Source organism: Rhea pennata, chromosome 5 (genome assembly GCF_028389875.1).
Source record: "Rhea pennata isolate bPtePen1 chromosome 5, bPtePen1.pri, whole genome shotgun sequence".
Classification (NCBI taxonomy): Eukaryota; Metazoa; Chordata; class Aves; order Rheiformes; family Rheidae; genus Rhea; species Rhea pennata.
The window spans coordinates 2,575,718-2,598,975 of record NC_084667.1 but is presented as its reverse complement, the minus strand read 5'-3'; the positions used below and the strand labels follow the sequence as shown (position 1 = coordinate 2,598,975).

General features: G+C 35.8%; 1 protein-coding gene across 1 annotated transcript in view; it reads left to right on the top strand.

The window, feature by feature from the left end:
• The window catches only part of MIPOL1 (mirror-image polydactyly 1), a 188,196-nt gene that overhangs the window by 43,640 nt on the left and 121,298 nt on the right, over positions 1–23,258 (top strand). The window contains exons 4-7 of the mRNA XM_062577639.1: positions 2,859–3,048; positions 5,892–6,027; positions 8,415–8,520; positions 20,768–20,897. Coding sequence (XP_062433623.1) covers positions 2,859–3,048; positions 5,892–6,027; positions 8,415–8,520; positions 20,768–20,897 — 562 coding nt within the window. The remainder of the gene's footprint in view (positions 1–2,858; positions 3,049–5,891; positions 6,028–8,414; positions 8,521–20,767; positions 20,898–23,258) is intronic.

Here is a 23,258-nt window from a genome sequence, read left to right as displayed (position 1 = left end):
AGCAGTGCTGCATGGGTGTTTTATTCCTCAGAGATCCCCTGCAAACTTCTGAGATAATTAGCACAGTTTGGCTGGTGGGGGTGCTGAAAGACTGCAGAGCCAGAAGTTGCAAAGATAAAAACAGAGGAAAGGAGGTACCTGCCTAGCTTCTGCTGGATGACAGGATTGCTGGATATCCTGAATGGTGCACAAGATAAGCTACTGCCTCCTTAGCCTTCCAAGTGAATCTAAACCTGCTGTGCACTTACACCTTCAGTACTACTTTCCATATTACCAGTGTAGCTATAGGATTCTCCAGTGCTCTGTTTTCCCTATGCTTAGTGCCTATCCCCTCCTTAAAGAAGATGTGAAAAAATAGGGGCAACCTCAAAAATGTGTTAGGTACTTTTGAACGCAAAAGAAGAATAGAGTTTGAAGCTAATAAAAACAGTATAAGTGTAGGGGAAAGAAATAATTTGTAAATAAGTTCATATTTTTACTTGAATTTTTAACCAGTGCCAGGTTAACAGCATTAAATTATCCTTTGTCTTTACTATTTCAAGCCTTTACAGCATTAGCTTCCCCCAGCTTCCCTCAAAATCAATTCCCAGCCTTAATTCTGGTGTCTTTATATTCCTTCTTTCTAACATTTGCCTTTCTTTCCTCAATGTGAATGAGGTATTCATTCAAGATAAATACATAAAACAGAAGATCAGCTGTTTAACTTCTCCCTATGGTGAAATATTAATCTGAGGCTACTGAACTTTTTCTATTTTTATGTGAAAAATAAGTTGGTTAGCGTACTCAGGAACTAGAATCAATGATGGTAATATCGTGTAATGAATACTACAGCGTGTTTTTTCCAGTGTTTGCAGGACTGTTGTACCCTGATGACTGCTATACTTCTGATGCTCCAGATGCAACCTGATTATTGCAAATGCTACTTGCTCCCCAGTGTGTGTCTGCAGCATTGGTAATCAGTGTGCAATACAATTCGTAGGAGCCATGAAGAAATGCACTCAGGTGTATTGATTAACATTGCTACTTAGTTTAACAGCAAGACAAACTACTATGCACCATGGGCCAAAATTACTTGGCGAGGGTGGGGGTGGTATGCTGTAGGTCTGTAGGTGAATAAAAATTCACTATACACATTGACCTGACAGTGTTCAAAGTATCTTCCCCAAAGCATTCTACTTCCAGCACACACGTGAGGATACAGACAGATTTAGTGTGTTGACCAAAAAAAAAAAAAAAAAAAAGCGTTGTAGCTCTATTAAGCAAGTATTAGACAGAGTGCTTCCATGACCACATTGAGAGCACTCAATTCTGAATGGAGGAGGCTGCCACCTTCTTCCCTAGCTGCAAAAATCTGTAGGTGGGAAACAGATCCTCAGTATTTCTTCTGATGTTGCAGGAGTACCACTTAGTACCACTTACAGACTTGCTGTGGTGCTTCTTAGTTTTGCCTATGTGCTTGAGAGAATTGAATGTAGGTGGAAAAATATCCTGCCAATGCTGGTTCCTTAAAGAAGCATCATTAGCAGCAATAAATAACAAGGTAGCTCTGCTCCCATACTAAATTCTGGGGTTTTTTAGCTAGCTTCACTTATAATTGAAGGAAGGCATAAAAATTCCAAATCTTAACCTGGCTTAAGGATTTAGGCAGGACTTCACCTGCAAATTTATGTTAAACCTGCTTCAGCCAATCAATAAGAAGTCTCTCTATGAGAGAAGGAGGTGTGTGCCATCGTCTCTGCCATTCCTCCCACAAGAAGGGAAATGTTTCATCAACAGCAGATTTTAGAGAGACAGTCTGATTTTTTTTTTTCACTTGGAATAGGTGCTTTTCTGTCTTATATGCGGCATGATACGTAGATTTTTTTTTATTAGTGTGTATTTTCAGGGTATTTGCAGCCAGTTGCAAGTTCATGGATAATTTCTTCTTGTATTATTTTGGAGGAGGAAGTAATAAGTTGGATCAAAGAATGTATAGAATGTAATTTATCCCAAATGTTTGGAAGTACTACCTTTATTAAAGGGGTAAAAACTCCAGTGTTAAGGTTGTCTACTCATCTGAATGAAAGAATGAATAACATATGAGCTCTTTTCCATTTACAAGGGTTTTTTTAGGCTTCTCCCACCTTGATTTTTTAATCAATATATAGTTAAAACTTATTTGTTATTACTTTATGAAAGAGTATTAATGGTATTTAAATTTATCTTTCACTCCAAATATGTCCTAAAATATCTGGTAGCCAAGCTTAGGAGAACTCCTTCCACGTGCAACATTTTAAAGAGATGGTTGTTCCTTTTCACAAAATTTGTGCTTTACATTCTACATATTCTTTTAACTGTATGAGCCTGTAGCTTACACTATCCAGGTGTGAAAGATGAGACCTTAAGGCTGTTGATATTTACAGCTTGCTTCAAATCTATTTTGGCAACAAAAGGAGTATAAAAACACCTCAATGTGCATAAGAGTCTAGCTCACAACCTGTCAGCTGACGACAACAGAAATTCATTGCATCACACGAATAGAGATAATTTTTACAAAAGATATGTAGAAATTCTGTAAGGGTCACTGTTTTATTAAACAGTCAGTGATGAGGAAGAGGGATTAGGAAATGGTGGTGATTTTTTTTTCGGGTTTGCATAAGAAAAATCCAATAAATGAATAGTAACTCCCAAGCCAGCTTTTCAGTTACACAGCTATCACTCCTCAGTGGGATGAGGAAGCTGTGAATCTGAAACAAGAGTTTTTTCTCTCTTCTGCTATGAATAAAAACCTAGGAGGCTGTTTTAAGAGTGATAAATCTGAAGTTTGTGATTCTTTCTCTAATTAAAAAAGAAATATGTTAACCTTTATTTCCAATTAGACATACATATTCAGGAACACAAAAGAGAAGACTTCTGTGCTGAATTTCATCAAGATTATTCAAAAAAAAAAGAATTTTTCATCCAGACAGAAGCTGAAGCCCTGAAACTTTCAGATTTGCCGGTAACCGGTTTAAGTGGAGGATCGCCAAATGTGTGTGGTGATTATAATCCCAGTCCAGAAGACTTAAGGTAAATACAAATCTCCCTTTATGTATATATGTTTTTCTGTTTCATAGTATAGAAGATACACATATGGATTTTTGGATAAAGATATGGAAGTTTGGTTCCCAGCTGAGGATGAATACGTTAGCTTTTTACTTAGACTAGAAAATCCTCGTTTGTATAAACATTGTGTGTTAGTAGGTAACTTATGGAATACTGTGGTCACTATACCTGCCCTTCTTTCCTTGTATAACACAGAATTTCACCGGTGCCTTCTCCAGCACTAATAGAAAATATGGTCATGGTAATGGCCATTGCAAGCATATCTGATACACTGCAGCTGGTTCAATGAGTTATGATCTCTCCAGGTAATTTAAAAAGCACGTATTGAACTGTGTTAGAAAAGGTCCAAAAGTCCAGTAGTACCTGTGGCTTTACACCACAAGTACTGTCTGCTATAAGCATAATGTAGGTGGTGCAACAGTAGGCAGTGCAAGTTAGGAAGCAGGAGGAAAGAATGATGAAGTCTAGATGAATTTTGAAAACTAAGGATTAGAAGCTGTAGTACTTCATAGGTAGAGTCTGTGACAGAAATCTGGGGAATGGCAAGTGTGGTAGAAGAGTTTAAATTGAAATCTGAAGATTTTATTCTTGGTAATTAGTGACTATATGCTATCATTAATTTCTCTCCTTTCAATCTTAAGAAATGCGTTTGTGCTCTGTATATACTATAGTAAATGCAGGTACAGTCAACTGACTACAGAACCTGAATCAGTTTGGAGTGATTTAGACTTTCTGGAGCCCAGGTCTCATTTGAGAGTGCCAGAGATGTTTTTGAAAATGGGATCAAGGCTGCAGAGCACTATGACATGCTTTTTAAAAATTTACTTTTGTTCTTTTGTTCTGGTTAGCATTTTAGGTGATGGTCTTAGTGTTCTGTCAACATGATCTGTCAAGCTTTCTGTTAGATACAGCAAGAAAAAAATTAAGAAAGAACTGAAAGATGGTGATGAGGTAGCTTCAAGGTTGTTCATGTGAAGCATCTCCTGACAAGGAGGAATCACAGAGTTTGAAACGTGTAATTATTGGGCAGTAGTCTGCAGATGCATCTCTCATTGTAGTCTGAAACAGTGCTAAAGAAAATTTGCCAGACAGAGCAAAGATGAAATAGGCTTTGAAGACGAGGAGCACCCTTCCACCACTACGTGATAGTTTATACAGCAAGAAAGTACTTTTTTTGATGTGAATTTCCCTCCTGTTCATATTTAATGTGCTTAGGTTGCACCATGGTTTGCCCACAGAGTGCAGATCTTAAGTTCCTTCTTAAAGAACCTGTGTATGCCTGTAGAGAAAAGGGTTCTGATGGAAGAAAGGGGTATCATAGAATCAGTAAGGTTGGAAGGGACCTCTGGAGATCATCTAGTCCAACCTCCCCACTCAGCAGGGTCACCTGGAGCATGGTAGACAGGGTTGCGTCCAAACAGGCCTTGAAGATCTCCAGAGAAGGAGACTCCACAGCCTCTCGGGGCAACCTGGTCCAGTGCTCCGTCACTCTCGCAGTGTGTCTTCCCCCTCATGTTCAGGCGGAACTTTCTGTGCCTCAGTTTTTGCCCATTGCCTCTTGTCCTGTCACAGGGGACAACTGAAAAGAGTTTGTCCCTGTCCCCTTGACACCCTCCCTTCAGGTACTCGTACACATTGATCAGATCCCCCCTCAGTCTGCTCTTCCCCAGGCTGAAGAGGCCCAGCTCTCGCAGCCGTTCCTCACAGGGCAGGTGCTCCAGCCCTCGGATCATCTTTGTAGCCCTACGCTGGACTCTCTCCAGTAGAGCCATGTCTCTCTTGTACTGGGGTAGCTAAATGCAAACAATTAAGTGTCTGTCTAAGAGAATGACTGTCTGTCAGCAGATGACTCTTTTTTTTCCGTAAGTTGTGAATTACAGATACAGGTAATATAAAGAAAGTAATACATGCAGTTTAGAAATGTTCTGTTACAGAATAGAAGTTCAGAAGCTATAGCTTTTCTATGACTGCTTCTTAAGACTGATACCTACCTCTAATCCATGAATCTGCTTACTTTGCTCCTATCTTAGAAGTGAGATTGTATACTTTTTTGTTTCTTTTTTGTTGGTGTTTTTTTTTTTTTTTTTTTTTTTGGAGGGGGGGGGTTGAGACAGAGTTTTTGTGTTGCTGGTTATATTGCTGCTGCTGAAGCTTGGATTTTAATGTCATTTTCTTAGACTAGTAAATTAATTTTTAATCAGGAGGGGATTTCTTCACAGTTGTTGCCAGCACAACAGTCAATGTATCCATTAATAGCAAGATCTTTGTTACAAAGTTTCAATAGGTAAATCATCCTTCTTTCTTACGAAAATACCTATTTAAATATGGCCTTATTTTCACTTGTCTGTAGCTAAACGAATAATGTTAAAACTCTGTGAGTGATGTCAAGTAAGGAACTTGCAAGGTCAAAAACATTTAGAGATTTCTGTGTTTTTCATTCCATGTAGTAGTCCATCTTCCTGAAGAATTTGATTTAAAAAAAAAAAAAATTTTTACTTTCTTCAAAACAAAGACACCTGACCATCTATTTGATCCCCAACTGTTTCATTATTTTGTCATTCAAGGGTAAGCCAAAGCTTTTAATATTTGCTTCCTTTAAGTATTCTCTGTTTATAGGCGTCGTAGCCAAATTTATATTCATCTGTCTTATAACTTAGCATTATAGTATATTTGTTTACTATTTTTGATTTACAGATTACTTCAGAATTATGGATTTTAAATCATATTTTGTAAATTACTTGCATTTTTCATTTGTGAAGAAAAAATTTTGCTGCTTTTTTCTTTCTTTTTTTTCCTTCTAAAAACAGCTCTGTAGAAAGAAAGGATGACAGGATGTTCCCTGACTTTATATCCTCATGGAAAGATGCTGCAGACTTAGGTAGAAAGACAGAAACTGCATTCCTTTTGAAAGAATTGGACACTCTAAGGGCCAAAAATACAAAGGTACAATCGAGATATCATGTCACAGTATTTGCTTTTTTATTTTGTATTACAAAACTTACATTTAAACTGTTCCTAATTTAGTTTGATTACTTACTTTAGTGCACTAATCAATAGCTTTCTTGTCATTTTGAATTTGTAGTATTTGTTTAAGAACTGCTTCTGTGGAAGTAAAAAAATCTTTCATCCTACCCTTTGACCTTTTTAATCAGTGGCATCAGTTCCTGCATCGTAGATGAAGAACAAGTGAATCATTGGCAAATAACTTCAAAGCCATTCTTTTAGAGAGAACTGATTTTTCCATAATACCTCTGAAGAAAGCAGAAATGGTTTGGAAATGGTAGACCAACTGAAATTAAAGGAAAGGTTTTCATTAGCTTGAAAAAACTTTTGGATCAAAGTCTACAGTGAAATAGTTGCATAGCATAATAAATGTATTTATGATAAAATAGTAATTTGTAGTAATGACTGGAATCACAATCACAATCATGTTACTATCCAAATTGGATCCAAAGCTATCCAAATTGGGAATTCACATAATCAACACAAAAACAATGGTAATTCATAAAAAATTGTATGTTTGTATATTTTTGACAAAAGAGACATTTTGCTTTAATATAGTATTTTCATAGAATGGTCAGAAAGCTGCAACCCGTAAGTGCTTAGATGTAAATGAAATCTTGAGAGATGATACTAAATGCTTGTTAAGAGGGGAAAGCCTATTGTTTTATTACTTGCTTGTTGCTTGTAAGAAATATCAAAGTCCTTTGAGGGCTAGTCCTGAAAACGTAATGGACTGTGATGGCAAACTTAGACAATTCGTATATAAAATCATGGATATATGTTTTAGTATAAAAAGTTATGGTTATAGGGTTAAGACATCAAATTTGTCAACACCTGTTTAATTTCCTTTTCTTTTTAATCAAACTTTCATTGTTACATGTAGTTCTGGTGGCTAATTTCTATCTTGCAGTTCCCTTCTTACCATATTGATCCGTATTTTGTCATTTATGTCCCAGAAACCCTCTGTTCATTTAAACCACTATACATTTTTTTTAATCCCAAACTTTAATATCTGTTTACTGTCTCCTTTGTACTTTCTTTCATGCTTAATTTAGCCTCAGACTAGAAATAAAGGTATAATGATTCTATGATCTATTTTTGCCTATTTCTGGTGTGTTAGGATGCGTTAGTCCATCATGTATTCAGTTGAAAGTAGCATGTATCTTCTTAATGACTACTTTGGTTTAACTCTGTTAGCCTTCTGTTTTTAGCAGAATAATCTCCCTGAGATTTTTTTCCTCTCTGCAAGTTGAATTTCTTATGCTGAGATAGTAATCGGTTCTGAAGCTGACTTTTTACCAGAAGAATGCTCAGTTTGTATTTTGAGTGCAATTTGAATTTGTTTAGCCTCTGCTACACCCTTGTCTCTATAGTGCTTTCCAAATAATGAAGACGGGGCTTCAGCTTTTCTAGAGTAATGGTTTCTAATACAGTGGCATGGTTTAAATGATGAAATTTTGACATAGTTTGAAACTTGCTTTCAAGAGCATACATCATCTGTTTCATTAAACATGCCACATGAGATGGCCAAGCAGTTCATGACAACTTTTACAGCTGTTGAATACAAATAAAAATTAAAGCAAAGGCCGATATTTCATGAATAGAAGCTCTTGCTTCTATGTATGTGGTCCATATAATGAATCTGTTCTTGTTGAGGGGAGGAAAAATCTGCCCTACTTGAACACCATGTTAATTTTAGCACGAGTAGCAGATGCATGTGCCTAATCAAAGGAAAAGTCTAATCTTGCCATGAAGTTTCATTGAAGAATCAATGGCAAGCTCAGATATCAATTCAAGAGTAGATTCAGTGAATTCCCAAGTAAGGTACAGGCCTTAACAGGTAAAAGACTATCCCTTGACAAGGCATATGGGAAATGATTCATTTACACCCCAGTCTCTTCAGAGATGTGATGTCAGTATTATTAGAAAGAAATAGGTAATTCATGCAGACGTGCTTGAGGAACAGGGTGTATCGTTCATGCCATATAATTCTGAACTTTCTTAGTAAGAATGATCACAGATAGTGCTATCTGAAGAGAAGACTCCCAAATAAAAATAATGATAAAAATTTCTGCTTGTCTCACAAAATCATATAAAACAGTTGATTTAAATATATGTATTTATTTATTTATTTATTTATTTTTATATGTATATATTGCACCTTTTTCTTTTAAACAAATAGATAGAATTAGTTTAACTTTGTTGTATTGCTTCCTCTTTATATTTTGTCAGGAGGAGAGTTGTTATTTAATGTTTTGTTGTGGTTTAAAGAGTTGATTGACTGTTTCTGTCCAATAAGAATTTCGTTGTCCATTTCTTCAATTCAGCTTCAAGATAAGCTCTCTGAAAAGGACAAGGAGCTGAAGACAATAAAACTGGACTTAGAACTGCAAGACAGAGCTACAGAAGCTAAGATTGCAGAAAAGATTGCAGGTACAGTAGGCGAGCATTTAACAGATGGCTGTATGGCTCATACAGTACTTGCGGTTGCTATATGACGTGGCCTAGTGAATGTTAGCTATATTTGCTAAAGGAGGGAAGGTTTAACTTTTTTTTTTTTTTTTTTTTTTTTTTTCTTTTTTTATATGTGGCTGTTTGGAGTTGCTTAGAAAATAGGTGGCTTTAACATCCTGGTACTGGTATTAGCAAGAGCTTTACCTGTATTCAAACTGATTTGGGCATTAAATGCATTGTTAACACCATGTCAATCCAATCACAAAAAGGTTGTTTGTTTTGTTGGAAGGTCCTGAACAAACAAGGGGAAATAATGATTACCAGTGCCTCTACCTTTCAACCAGCAGTTCAAATACCACTTATTGTTTTAGCTCGTTCAGAGCAATACTACCCCCTCCCTGTGTATGGAGATAGTCGCACATTCACCTCAACTAGAGACCTGCACTTTTCTTGAAAAATCTGTTCTTTTGATAGTTAATTAATTTTTATCTATTGATAGTATGTCTCAAAATGAAAGAGTTTATAGTTGAAAATGAATACCTGCTTTTATTTGTCATTAAATGTTTTTTGGGTAGAAATACAAGAATGGAAACAATTTTGTTTGTATTCTGCAGTTTCAGAAAGCTTACTAGACCAATACTTTGGTTAGCAAGTGATTGTGTGTATCATGTACCTACTGGATGAAAAATATTCTCAGATTTTTCTCCAAGTGTTTCAAAAAAATCAATGGGAACACATTTATAAACCCATCATATGGTTTGTTCATAACTAAACAAGGTGTGAGCAAGGTAAAATTGTGTCCTCTTAGACCCCACACAGTTCGTGTAATAGGAGTTGCTGTAGGGCATAAGACTGATACCTGTCCCCAAAATATTCGTATTGAAAAGACGAGTAACTGTCATTAGGAAAATGAAGCAGAAAATAAGCTCTGTAGCTGAAGAAACAGATAGTTGGCTTTCCACTTATAACTCTATTCTCAGGAGTTTGATACTCTGTGTATATTATGGATGGAAAACAGGGTTCCTGGATATTTTGTTCTGGAAAAAGAGAAAGGAGAGACTACATACTATTAAACAAATAGATGAAATACAGGCATAATTTTATTCTTATTTCCTTTTATGTACATAAACTATTTTCTGTGAGTTTAGAAGAAAAAAAAAATCTGCATTGCATATCATAGTTATATCTTGATTATCAAGCAGCTGAACTTCTATGCAAATTGTTTGGGTTGAATTCCAACTTGTGTGTTTGTTCTTGGATGTTTGCACAGTGTTTTACTTCTATGTATATATTGTAGGAATGTTGTACTCAATGAAGGTGTTCATTGCTCATTAAAACCTAGAAAAAAAAATACTAAATACTAAATGTGTGTCAGAATCCTATTTGGCTTTCCTTTTACGAACAGGACTGAAGTACAAATTAGTAAATTGTTTTCTTCTGTATTATTATTTAAACTTTCTAGTTATATCCTAAGCATAATATTCTCTTCGAAATAATATGACAAGAATATGGATATGGATAATTAATGTAGCTATTCCATTAAAAAAAAAAGAGTAAAGTCAAATTTTAACCAGAGTTTGAATGTGTAATAAGGGTGACCTTTCAAAAAACAAACAAACAAACAAACAAAAAACCCTTTTTTCTGCATTTACTAGTTCAGGAAGTACAACATCTTTTAAAATAAGTTGGGAGAAATGGTAACAGGCTCCTTACTATTTAAACTGTTTACAAATAGGAAGTATTGTTAATATATTTTTTTTTCTTCCTGTTCTGCAGTTCTAAGAATTTTTAAATGTAGCAAACATTCTGAAACGTGGAGATCTGTGCATCTCTGTCGTAAAAGCCTTGGGGAGAGTTGTGAAGGACAGCCAAGCGGACTCAGTGTGTTTAGGGAAAATCTTTCCTCCTTGTGTTAAGTCTTTTCAGGAAACGAGAACACATACTGCTATGATTTCATGATGCTAGTTAATGTTTAATTACTGCAGTGTATAACACATGGTAGACTGAAGCTTGTAAATATGGGTGTTTGCATTTTTATTATTGCTTAGTACTGACTTTATGATAAGAAAATGACTCCACAAAATTATATTGTAAAAAACATCAGAAAGGTACACCATAAAAATGTTATCTACTTTGAGGGATATTACAGTTCTATTTTAAAATGTAACCCTCTAACTGATAGGTTTTACATAAGCAAGCCTTGTGGCAAAAACAGAAAAGCTGAAGAGGAAAAGCCATTTTAAAATTGAAACTGCCTGAAAAACACAGTTTTCAGCAGCAAATAACCAAAGCTTGTTTATTATTTTTACTTCGTTCAAGGAAAGAAGAGAAGAAAAAAAGTGCAAGTTTCAGAAATGAATCATTAGAGAACAAATAAAGAATAAAGGCAAATGAAAAGAGATGGAAGAGGGTGTTTCATAATATATGTATTAAAAAACTCATTTTCAGAATGTCCTTATTTCTTTTACAACAGCCTGGAAAGTGGGTCTTAGCTCTGCTTCGGGTCCTTGTCTCTGTGTCAAGTAATTAGAGCTAGGAAGAAGAAGGAATTTGCAGTTTTGGTTGCAGGCTCTTGGCCACTGGAGGCTGTTCTTAATGATCGCAGTTGCCACGTGTTGCATGTCCTGCTGTTTCTTTACTATTCTTCTATTAGATTTTCTCTTATGTTAAACGATGTCAGAGAGTACCATTAGTTTCACTTCCCTCCTGAAGAGCAGAGAAAGAGGAGAGGAAGTTAAGGGAAGAGCACATCATAAAAAAGAAAAAAAAATGGGGCTAGGATAACATAAGGAGAAAAGGGAACACCTGAGGTGAGCAAAGCATAAAGCATGGAAAAATAAATCTTGAAATGTTGAACTGCAAACTGTTCATCTGTTCAGACGTTGAATTGTGAAGGGAATAGGTGCTTTTATGTGAGAGGAAAGGGAGAAGGAACACGTGCTCTGAAGACAACCTGGAAAGTAAAGATGGAGGCATTGCAAAGGAGTAGTCTTCAAAAGGGCTGGCAAAGAGAGCAGATCTCAATTTGGGCCAACGTAATATGTAACTTGATTTTTATCTAGCAGAAGAATAAATACATGGGTATATAGAAGCTTTTAGAGGAAGCAGCTCGTTGTGTAAATGACAGTTGTAGAGCGTAGTCTACAACTATGGAAAATACCAGGGCCCTCAACATCTGGCAGTTACTACCACCATTACAGTACCAAATACACCATAGATGACAGCACAGCCTCAGTTCTTAGTATATTTGTGATGCTATCACACTGCAGTAAATTGGGACAAAGATAATTTTGAAGGAAATTTTTAATCAGGATCAACTTAGCAGGAAGTGGCTGAATTCCAGCTCTGCTAGGTTGGTTAGGTGTTGCACCTGGCTGAGGTCTGAGTTAGCATACTCCAGCTACTCCCTGAAAGGCCAGGCTAGTGATAGGAAATGTGGGCTGGAAAAAAGGGAAAGTAATGTTTCTAATACTCTTGTAGCCGTTACACTACTTTCAGTTTTTCAGCAGTAAAACTAAAACGAAGTACTTTTTTCCAGTCTCTTCATACAAGACCATGAGTAATTAACATTTGTGACATTTTTGAATTCTCAAATGTGGTATGGAGTTGTTCATGAACGTTATTTAAAGTTTCCTGAATTAACTTGAAAAATAAATACTGACTGCGTATGCAATAGTTTGAGTAGCAAAAATGAAAACAAATACACAAGTGGCTGTTAGCTTAAAGTTTGATTTAACATCCCATAAAGCAAGAGGAAGTAAGTAATCTTGCCAGTAATTAACTGCGGGTGGCAATAACTTCCAGTGCAAAGGAAAAGTATTTTCTTTCTTTCTTTCTTTTTTTTTTTTTTTTTTTTTTAAGCTCACTTTAGAGTCCCTTTTTAGATGTTATTTTTCTTTCTTGCATGTCATCCATTAAAGATTAGCTGTGGAAGGTTGGAGCATGGAGAGATTATGAATGACAGAACAACTCCTGTGGAATAATAATCAGTTTTTGGTATTTAATGCTGTTTGACTTTTGCAGACACATTTCTTATTAACCTTTGGTACAAACAGAAATCCAGGTTCCTGATATCTCATGGAGAAGATGAATTCAAGATCCTCTTCCAATTAAACTGAAATAAGGCCAATATTGGGCTTTAGACAGAAGAACTCAGTCATTCCCAACCCTCGTATTTATAAACCTAAATATGAATGATAATTTACAGTTTAAATAGGTAAATGCGTATACTTTACTAACTCAGTTTTCTGTGTATAATTCATTTGTATGTGTAGTCTCCATAATTCTTAGGATTTTTGACCTATATAGTATTTCATTATAAAAATCTGCTGTCTAAGAATTTTTACAAAATATGTCCTGATTAATAGCAAGATTTTTTAAATAAGTGTAGAATTTTAATCCTCTGTATCAGAAGGCAGATGATTCATCTAGAGGATAGGGGAAAAAATACAATGTGGGGGGGGGGGGCTGATTAAGAATCTTTTGACTTAATTATTGATAGCTTAATTTGAAACACTGATTTTACCTTCAGATTGTCAGAATGATAGATAATCAAAAGGTAGAATGCACTTCTTTGAAGTATATATATGATGAGCTGGAATAGATTTCAAATGTAAATCATTGAGTTGTTTATGGGATGGAGGCTGTGTGTAAAAAGCAAGCCAGCATCATCTGTGTGTTTTATGAAAAGTTTATCCCTTCTTTTTCCCCTCTTTTGTGGTGCTAGACTAAAAATAAGGATAAGTTCCTGAATTCCCCCTGCCCAACCACAAACACACACACAGAAAATAAAGGTCTGGAAATAATGAGCTGCATGGGAAATTACAGAAAGCTTCATTTTCCTGTCAAATTAAACCTTGTGAATGTTAATACAGTGTTTATCACTTGCATAGCTCTTCTCCGAAAATAACTATTCAGACTTTAGCAATTTATTCACTGAAAAAAGTAAAACATCATTACTGTTTGAATTTCAGTCATCTGTGTTTAGCGTATTAGAAGCAGAGGCTTAACAGTTTTACAAGCACTGGCTTTCACAGGAACCAGCTTGGGGGTCTGTGTATAATACTCTCCGCTGTTCTTCCTCCACTTTATTTTTTTTTAATTGAATTGGGATCTGAGTACACAGAGAAAACCCTATACATAGCTGCCACTCAGCAATTTTAGCCTTTTATTAAAAACACTGTGTTAATAGCATTGGAAATGTAGGAGCAGATGAATGCTACACACTAAATATGTATAACAAACAGAGCAGTAAAGAAGTCCAGTGTGTTTTATCAGTGTTTGTTCAGAATGCTTTATCTATGAAGGCACGTTTAGGCGTAAATGACTTGTAGTCTGTAATTCCTGGTACAGACTGGTCAAAACTACTAAGCAGCTTGCTTATGATCTTTTATCACTGTTTTGCTGTTATTTTTCTGTTATAGGTCATAACTGAAAGTAAATGGCTGGTAATTTTCAAAAACCAGCTAAGGACTTGTCTGTTTCGTGGTAGAACATTTCAGCACTCTTTTTAAGTCAAGAGTCAGCCTGGAGCTCTTGATAGTTTGCCTTTAACCTGATTGAGAGCTGTGCCACGGCCTTAGGCTTTGAACATTTCCAGGGATTATCTGCATTTTGCAACATGTATGCTCAGAAATTGATTAATGACACGTTCTAGAGACTTTCGTAACAACACAGTGAATCTGTTTTTCAGTTTATTTGGCTCTGAGATTGGCTTCTTATTTTAGAATTGTGAGCACAGTCATTATATCTAATAGAAAAAGTCTCAGAGGATTTTGATTTCTAAAATCGATAACAAATGCATACATGTTTGTGTATCTGTAAGGAGATCGAACGTATATCTGTATGGTTAAATAAAACTAATAGTAGTGGCTGATCTGGAAATGAGGATAGTTTCCAAGTCCTCCTGTGTTTAGACAGACAAACAGCCAGCAGTGAAGGATAGAAACGGGAGAGGTGATGAAATGAAAAACAAGTATTTGTTGTACTATTTTTCCGTTTCTTCCCTGACTTCCTCACCTTCCTCTAGCTACTTTTGGGAAATCCTAATTGGGGGGGGGGGGAATCTCTAAACAGCTTCAGTTAAACCACTCTACAGGAGTGCTTCAGCACAGGACTTTCATGAAAACAATGGACGAATAAGAAGCTCATTACAGGAATCTTGAATTTTAAGTATGACTTGGCCAACCAAGTTGTTTCATGTTTCTGCTTTTCCTTTACAATAATACAAACCTTCGAAACTTAGAAAAAGAATTTTCTCCATGGTATGGTGTTTGGGTTGTTTTTTTTTTTTTTTCTTTTCATGAGTTCAACCATCACTCTGGTGTTAGAACTGTATAACTATATGAAACAGAAATCAAATCAGGCAGCAAAAAGTTTTGGAATAATTACATTTTCAATCAATTTGGAATATTTAAGATGCTCTGGGCCTTTTTTTAATAAAAACATCATCTCATTGATACATCTCATTACTGTAATGATAAGATGTTAAAATAACTTTGATTGTACTAGAATCAATGCCAAAACAAATCCCAGGAACCTTAGAGTTCAGCTGATCCTGAATACTAAATCTTAAACTGAAGAACAGGCACTCACAGGCTGCAACAATATATCATTGCTGACCAAAAGAGGAAAAAAAAAAAAAAAAAAAACTTGCTGTGTCTTTCTCTTTCAGTAGCTGGTCATTATACCTATGGTTAGTAATGAAAACAATTAGCAAAATTTTAATTGCAGTGTTTCTTGGGTAGCTTTTTTTTCAAGTTTTCAAAAAGCGGTATTTCATCCCATCTATTAATGTCAAGCACCTTACAGAATCCGTAATATTGGTATTATTTTTGTAAAACCGAATTATCCTGAAAGTCAACTGTTATAGTACTATATGATATTTACAATATATTCTGAGTAATCCTGTGGATAATGATCTCTCTTTTTTTTTTTTTGTTGTTTTAGTGTCTTGCCTGTATTCAGACCTTTACTTTTTTTTTTTTTTTTAATGAGTAATGCTAAGTGATTTCTGCTGAGATAATGTTTTGAATCCTAATAATTTCTTCTTTATTGCCTTTCCTACTCAGTTTTTGTGTTTACACAGATGACCTCTAGGAAATCAGCAAATAGACATTTTTTTTTTCTCCGGGAACAGTCCTTTACTCTCTTCCCCCAGAGTTCTGTTGCTTGGAGAATCACGAGCCAGTGTTCAAACTAGAATGATTTCTAGCACCCCTTCTCACTACTACTGTATTTTAAAGGTAGCTGAAGTATAGAAGACAGGTTTGCCAAAAGAATAAGGTTCAACTAAGAAAATATGTACACTACTTTGACTCAGTAAACTCATACTCAGTATGGTTCATCTTCTTCATATTTACTTTTGCCCATATTAGAAAACAATTAGCTTACTAAACAAATTTGAGTATTTGAGAAGAAAAAAATCGACTCTGAGTCTCTCCCATTTGACTAGGAATTACATGATATTTGATAAGCTTGTTTAAAAATGGACATATCCAAATATTATTGTAAACATCCAATGATTTGTTTTACCTGCAATATAAGTATTTTACTTAGTTGGCTTACATAGTAGCTAATAATATTTGTTAATGTAATTTAACTGCTGTGAACCTTTACTGAACAAATATTGAAATTTATACAAGTCAAAGAAAGAGAATCTCTAATGACTTTTGTAAAAGCTTCCATTTAATAGTTAAGGAGAAAAGTTTATATGACATACCAGATGCAATTAACAGTAGATTTTACATTTAATAAAAAGAAAGAAGCATATGTATTTGCTTTATTCATTCCATCATAATTTGCATTAGAGCTGTGGGTGTTTAATGAGCAAATTCCAGCTAAAATGCTATATTGATTTTCTAACTGAACTTTGTAATAGCTATCTACCTTACAAAAGCTCTCTGTTTACAATTGTTTTCTTTACTAAAAGCTAAAAATGTTTTAAGAGTTGATGAGTTTAGCATAATGATTCTTTTAAAATAAAGAGCTCTTTCAGACTAGGCAAGGGTTTTAGTTACAAGGAGAAAGATGTTATTAAATTATTCCAAAGCAAATAAAGTTTATACAACTAAATAGCAATGTCATATTTGTATATATTACAATATTTATAAGCATTGGAAAAATCATTCTTTTTTCCTTAATTAAGCACTATGGGAATGAAATATAAATCTAGTCTGTCATTATGTGTATATGAATTACTAAATGACACAATTCATTTTAACTTAATACTTGACTATTCATACTTCATTTTTGTGTGTCACTTTCTTGCTTGAAACATGAGTACTATAAGAATTCCCAATTCTTGCTGGTCAGGCCTCAAGATAAACAGGATAGGGTTGGTTGGTACACTGTTGGAAGGTCTCCAAGAAAAACCTCGTGGTGTCGACCAGAGCAGTTGGTGACTAAGTAGCAGGATTACTTTTTCATTGACTGAAGCATCAAGTCAGTGCTCCAGTGTGAAACTAGTGGCTTGCTGGATATGCCATACCTGGAATGAAACTTAAGAGCATGATTTCTTACTTTCATTCATTTTCCTCTGGCATTTTTTAAGAAGCATCTGGATATTTATTACTTGTTTTAATGTGGAGGATTTTTATGTCCATCTCTTACGCATGTTTTGTTGGACACCTTATGTTTCACATACTTTTTTAAGTATGACAAAAAGTGTTTTGTGCTGTTACATTACAGCCCGGAGGTGTGTACGTTTCACTGGCTGGTGAAATTCCTTTTTTTTTTTTTTTTTTCCCCCCTCTCTCCTATCCAACTTTTTTGAAAAAATCTTGTGGTCTTCAATTTTGGTGAGCTGTTTACATGAATAAAGGGTGGCATTGCTTTGTTAATTGCCTTAGGATCACTAGCACTAAGGTAATGCTGAATCTCTGGAAATGCAGAGAAGTATGTTCTGTGTTCTTTGCCCAACTTTGCAAGAAGTAACCCCCATAATTCCTTAATCCAGGTTTCATACTCAGATATTATTTCTCTTAATTTTTAAGTTTGGAGAACTGTGGGAGTTTTGATTTTAAATTGTAATACAAAGCATCTCTGAATTTATTGACAGTGTGTGTGGGAGTCCGTGTTACCAAAGCAGCTTTCTGGAATTGAGCCTGACTTTTACTTGTGACTTATACATAGTTCATTCTCAGTGTTGAACATTATTGTTAAAAATATCTTATTTCAGACACCTGCAATTGTGTAGTTGTAATATCCCATATAATACTAAATGAAACCTCTGTAACCTAGATTCAGGAGAAGCTGTGGCTGGTAGAGAAATCAGGTTGTTAAGCCTTCAGTAGCCCATTGAAATGAGTGAGAATGAGGTCTTTTAAGTTTTTTATTATTATATATTTCTTACGGTCACTGCCAGTATTGTTACACAGTACTAAAGTGCCTCTTTTTTTTTTTTTGATTACCAAGTATTTTACACATTTTTCTACAGTCTCTCTAGTCTATTTTAATATAAAAAGAAAAAGCAAAAACTGATCACTGTCATTGGTATGACAGTGATGCTGCAGTTGATGTGGAACTATTGTTCAGACTTATTAACGTCCGTGGTGCAGCAGATCATTGGGACATTTACACCAATGCCTTAGTTTAATAGAAGAATAAGAGGGAATAAGAGCAACTTTCCGTGCTGCGATAAGGAAGATAGAAAGTCAGAAGATGATGTGCAATCCAAGAGACCAGAAAGAAGCAGTTAGCTAGCCTGGAGACTAGTCGGCTACTGAACAATGTTAAGTGCCATATCTATAATTATTTTAGACATTTGTGTAGTTTTTATTTCAGAAATTGCTTTCATTATGAAAATAGCATAATGCTTCCACTTGCAGCCTCATGGAAACATGAAAGTAAGCGGAAGGGTTCTCTGTTGTGTTTCTGGCATGATGCTAGATAAATTGAACTAATTTACTGAAAAAACTTTAATAAATACTTTAAGGTACAGATAGATAATAATTACATAATTAAACTACTTGTGTATTGCATGCTTATCCAGACACAGTGATTTCGCTGTAGTTACACAGTCACTCAATACTGAGTTTCTCTGCTTTTGCTACCATTGAACAACATCATAGATCTCAACAGCCTACATGGAAGTCTGGCAAGCTGAATGATGCAGCTTTCCCAGGACAGCTTTTCTTGTTTGTTCTTGTCGAGCCACTCATCTTAGCAGATACTGGACTTGTCTTCTGCAAGTACTGCTTGCTTATTCCTGACTACCAAATTGTGCATTTGCAGCTGCAGAGTTGCTTTACTCATGTCTTAATCATGCCTGTTCTATGTCAAGAAATGCTTTCTTCTTGCAAATAGAGCAAGTAGATCTGCAAGAAAAAACAATTCTGTTCTTGTGAAACATACTCAAATAGAAGAGAACTGAATTGATTTTTGAGCTTTGTTTGTTTATTTTCTTGGCGCACAGTTTGTTTCATCTCCAGCCTGATCACAAGGTTTGCAGCTGCTCCACGCATTTTTGTGAGAGGAGGGACCTACCCTTGGACTGTACTCCTGGGAATAACATGTAATCTTTCCATATCTTCTCTTGTCCTGTCTGTTCTTTTTGTTCAGCTTCTAGGTCCTTTGGTAGAGCTGCAAAAAATGCTGATTTACTCCTCAATAACCCTCTTCCCAGGTTAGCAAGAAAATTGCTTTTCTACCTTGAGCATCTTCCAAATTCATCTCTCCAGATTCTTTACTCTTCATCTTCTCACTCATCTTACATCCCTGCTTATTAGAGCTGCTTGTGCACTGTACTGAAACTTACTACATTTTGTATTTCCTTTTTTCCCCCTTCAGCAGTGATAAAATTTATCCAGGCAGATAGTTACTACCAAAATGTGCTGCTGCTTTTATATTGTTCCATTCCCGTGAAGAACCATGAAGTTCTTCATACTGTATTACACAGAGCAACTTCTATGAAGTTTTTATACAACAATGTACAAAGATAAGAGTAGAGAAAATGAATCCGTAAGGGCAACAAAGCTGTTGTCAGGTTGCAAAAGGAACAGGAGTAGTACAGGCTCTAGGCTGAAGTGTACAGGAAGCATTTTTTTTGAGGTTGTAACTTAATTGTTTCATCTTAGTTTAGGGAAGGGCATAAAATTTTGAAGAAATAAGCCCAGCAGTAATAGCTTGATGTAAAAGATTCTTTAAAAGAGTGGTAAAAATAGCCAAAATTTGGTAGAAACTAGAGCCTGGTATTAGGAGATTCTGTGGCTAGCAGACTAGTCTAGCCACACTAGCCACTCCCTAAAAAGGGAGTGCGGAGAATTCTGGACCTTGGAGACCTAATTCTTGGCTTAATGTTTTTGGAGATGGCAGTGACAACCAGAGAGGATGTCAGACAGTCATCTGTCTTGGAATGACAGCAGACTCACTACAGAATCCTGAAAGTCCCAGAAGTTTTGACTGTAGGCTTTATGATGACTATGAGGAGAGATTTACAGTATTAGAGAGGAAAATAATGAAAGTATGAATAAAGATTTTAGTGGAGGCAGGGTCGAGGTAAGGATTCTGGCAATGTTCCAGAGGTGGTGTTAGGCGTATTGACAGGGGAGATGCAGGAAGAAAACGTAAGCTTAGGATGAGGAATGACTTGAAGGTGTTAGTTTGTTTCCAAAAGATAGACAGTAAATCTTAGTTTATTGGCACCTAATGCTCCAAGGTCCATGTATGCTGTAACAGATAATATAGCAGTATATTACACAATAAAGTAAAGACTTGACAGCAAAGGAGAGATGCCAGCCTTGCCACTCTTGTGATACTAGAGATAGACATGCCATGAAAATATTAGAATGAGTTAGTGTGCCACCTTAATAGGAAGTAATGCGATGATAAAAGTAGTTATAATGGATCATTACTCTTAATTGTGTCCTGTAGAAAAAGAAACCTACTAGTGTCTCATATGATTCTGAGCTTTAAAAATTACTTTTCCATGAAGCAAGGATTCAAAGCAGAATGCAAAACACTACCTTGTCTTGCGTCATTATACAGGCTTGAATTTGAAAACCTTTAGTATTATTTTCATTCCTTAAGTTATTAGTTATAGAAGTCAGTGGCAAGTTAATATTGTGTGAAAGAGCGGTGCAAACTTTATCCAGAGGATCCAAGGTCAGGGGAAAAATGTTGATTTTAGATGATGCTGGCAAAGGCCCACATAAGGTATACCTAATAGTTTGAACCTGTCTTCCTCTGCTGAAATGGTTATTTGGTCAACACACTGGTTATTTTGCAGCTCTGGTTGAAGAAGTTTATTCTGCTCAACGGGAACGTGATGAGGCTGTCATGGCAAGGCTTAGATTAGCTAATGAAGAGAGAGATGAAGCATTTCTACGAGTGCGGCATTTAGAGCAGTCTCTCAAAGAGTAAGTATGCATTTCCTGCTCTGTGCAAAAAGATTGTTGTGTCAGACTTTGACTTTCATAAACTGCTCAACAACGTTTGGGTTGTAAATCAGCATGAACTTCTCTGTGAGGAAATATGAAGCTAGTGCTAGTATTATGGGGTTTTTTTTGGTTTTTTTGTTTGTTTGTTAGCAAGCCTGTGAGACTATATTTTTCTCTGGAGACTGAGAGCAAGGTGAATGACTGATTATCAAAATAAATAAATAAATAAAAGCTTTGGTATTGATCTATTCAGGGATAAATCAGGGGAATGTGACATTTCAAGTGGGGATCTTTTGACATGGAGTACCAGGATGTCAGTCAGAAGTTGCACTATATAGGAAATCAATCAACTCTTTGAGCCCACCAGACGTTTCTTTCAGCGAAATTTCTGCTAATTATGTGGGTGATGGAGTAAAAATACATTTTTATGTTTAGTGCAGGAGCAGTTGGTAAGGCAAGAAGGCTATAATTAATGCTCTGAAAGTTCAGAATTACTGTGTTATCACAGGAAGACAGAAACAGGCAATCTCATGTCAAACTGAACTGTTAAGAAATGTTAAAGTTAGGAGAGGAAGATTAAAACCAGTGTCTTTTCTCATTTTGGTTTATAGGTAGCCTTGAAGCTGCAGTTCTCTTCTACATGTAATCTTTCTTCATCCAGGTTGTGATCATTCCTACCAATCTATGCCAGCCTCTCGAAGTTGAGAGGCTGAGAAGTTTCCTCCTATGAACAAGTACAAATGAATTAGTGTCTCCGCTCAGAGAATATGTTAGTAAGTTCACAGAACTTCATGTTCATGAACTTACTCACATGGGACCTTGTGGATATGCGTCTATTCCCTAAAATCCTTCTACCACCATAATTCTTATTCTCCCTATATTGCCTCTGACTCTGTGTGGGCTAAAATTGGCCTACAGTCTTGAAATTGAAGATGGTAGAGGTTGAGGTGAAGGGGAGATAGACATTCAGAAATCAGGTTACTAAAGTCTAATCCTTTAAATTGTGTACTTGCTGCTTTCCCCTTCCTTTGCTGAATCTATTCCACTTGTCCTCCATTTCAAGTTCGCATTCTCCTTTTTTTGCCTTACGTTTTTAGCTTTGTATCTTGTCTTTTCTCAGTTGCTTAGCTGTTTTTTCTTCCCACCTTCCCCATCCTTAATTTTTTCAACACTTATTTCTTCTTTATGCCCTTTGTAACTCACTTTCACGTCAGTCCTTCTTTGTCACTTCTTTCCTTCTCATTAGGCTCCGTCAGGCTGCTGCTTTGGAGGAATAAGGTCATACATAAACATTACATTCCAGGTTATGGAAGAACCCCCAAAAGACTGCAAAGCACAATTAGGATAATAACAATGCATTAAAAATATAGAAGAGAAGGAAAATACAATGGAGAAAGGGCAGACAAGAATAAAGATTGAGGGAGGCAATCATTATGAAAAAAAGATTACTGATCAACAAAGAGGAGAGGAAGTACAAGCTTGAGGAGTTAGTGCTCTTGACATTAGTGTATCAGCTTTAGATCATGTGTCACTTTGGGTTAAAAAAAAAAAAGAAAAAAAGGTGAGATACTGAGGACAATATCCGAACGTGATCTTTTATGTCTGATTCTGCTTTTCAGAATGGCTTGAGTAAAGTTTCACATTTTCACAAGTTTTAATTCTGCTGAACTTGCATAGATTTTATTAGCACGACAAATTTTTCATGGTAGCAACCTGAATATGTGCAGTTATTATTCAGCTAAATGCCAAGCAATTGCTTTTCAAATAATCGATTCTAGTAAGAACACTCTTTCCTCTTTACGGCAGAAAAACAGTCTCCTTTTAGGGTATTTATTTAAGTTGGTCCAGAGAATGTTTTCCAAATAAATTCCAATAATGTGGGCAGATAGTTTGTGCACCATTACTGTGTGGAATTTACGTGATGCTAGAGTTTGTCAACAGCCTGTAGGGATGACTCAAAAGCAAGTTTAGGAGATCTCAGTCCCATGAGGATTACTGCACAATTTGTCAGAGGTAATGCCCTGCAGAGCCCATTATAGATGTATATATGCATCTGAAATTTTGCTTTGGTTGGCATTGTCTGAGGAAATGACAAACATGCTTTAAATTCCCATAAAGGGCATCATAACTGTGACCTTTTCTCGCCAATCTTTCCATTTTTTTTTCTGTCACTCTTCTAATTTGTATGTTGGAAGAGTAAAGAAAGCCAGAAAGCTTTGTACAGCCCCAAACATCAAATGAGACAGTCTGTGTTAGGTGTGGGCAAAAACCCAATATCTTTGGGGTTTAAGCCCTGATGTTCTGCAGCAGACTGATTATGTCTGTGTATGGGAATAATTA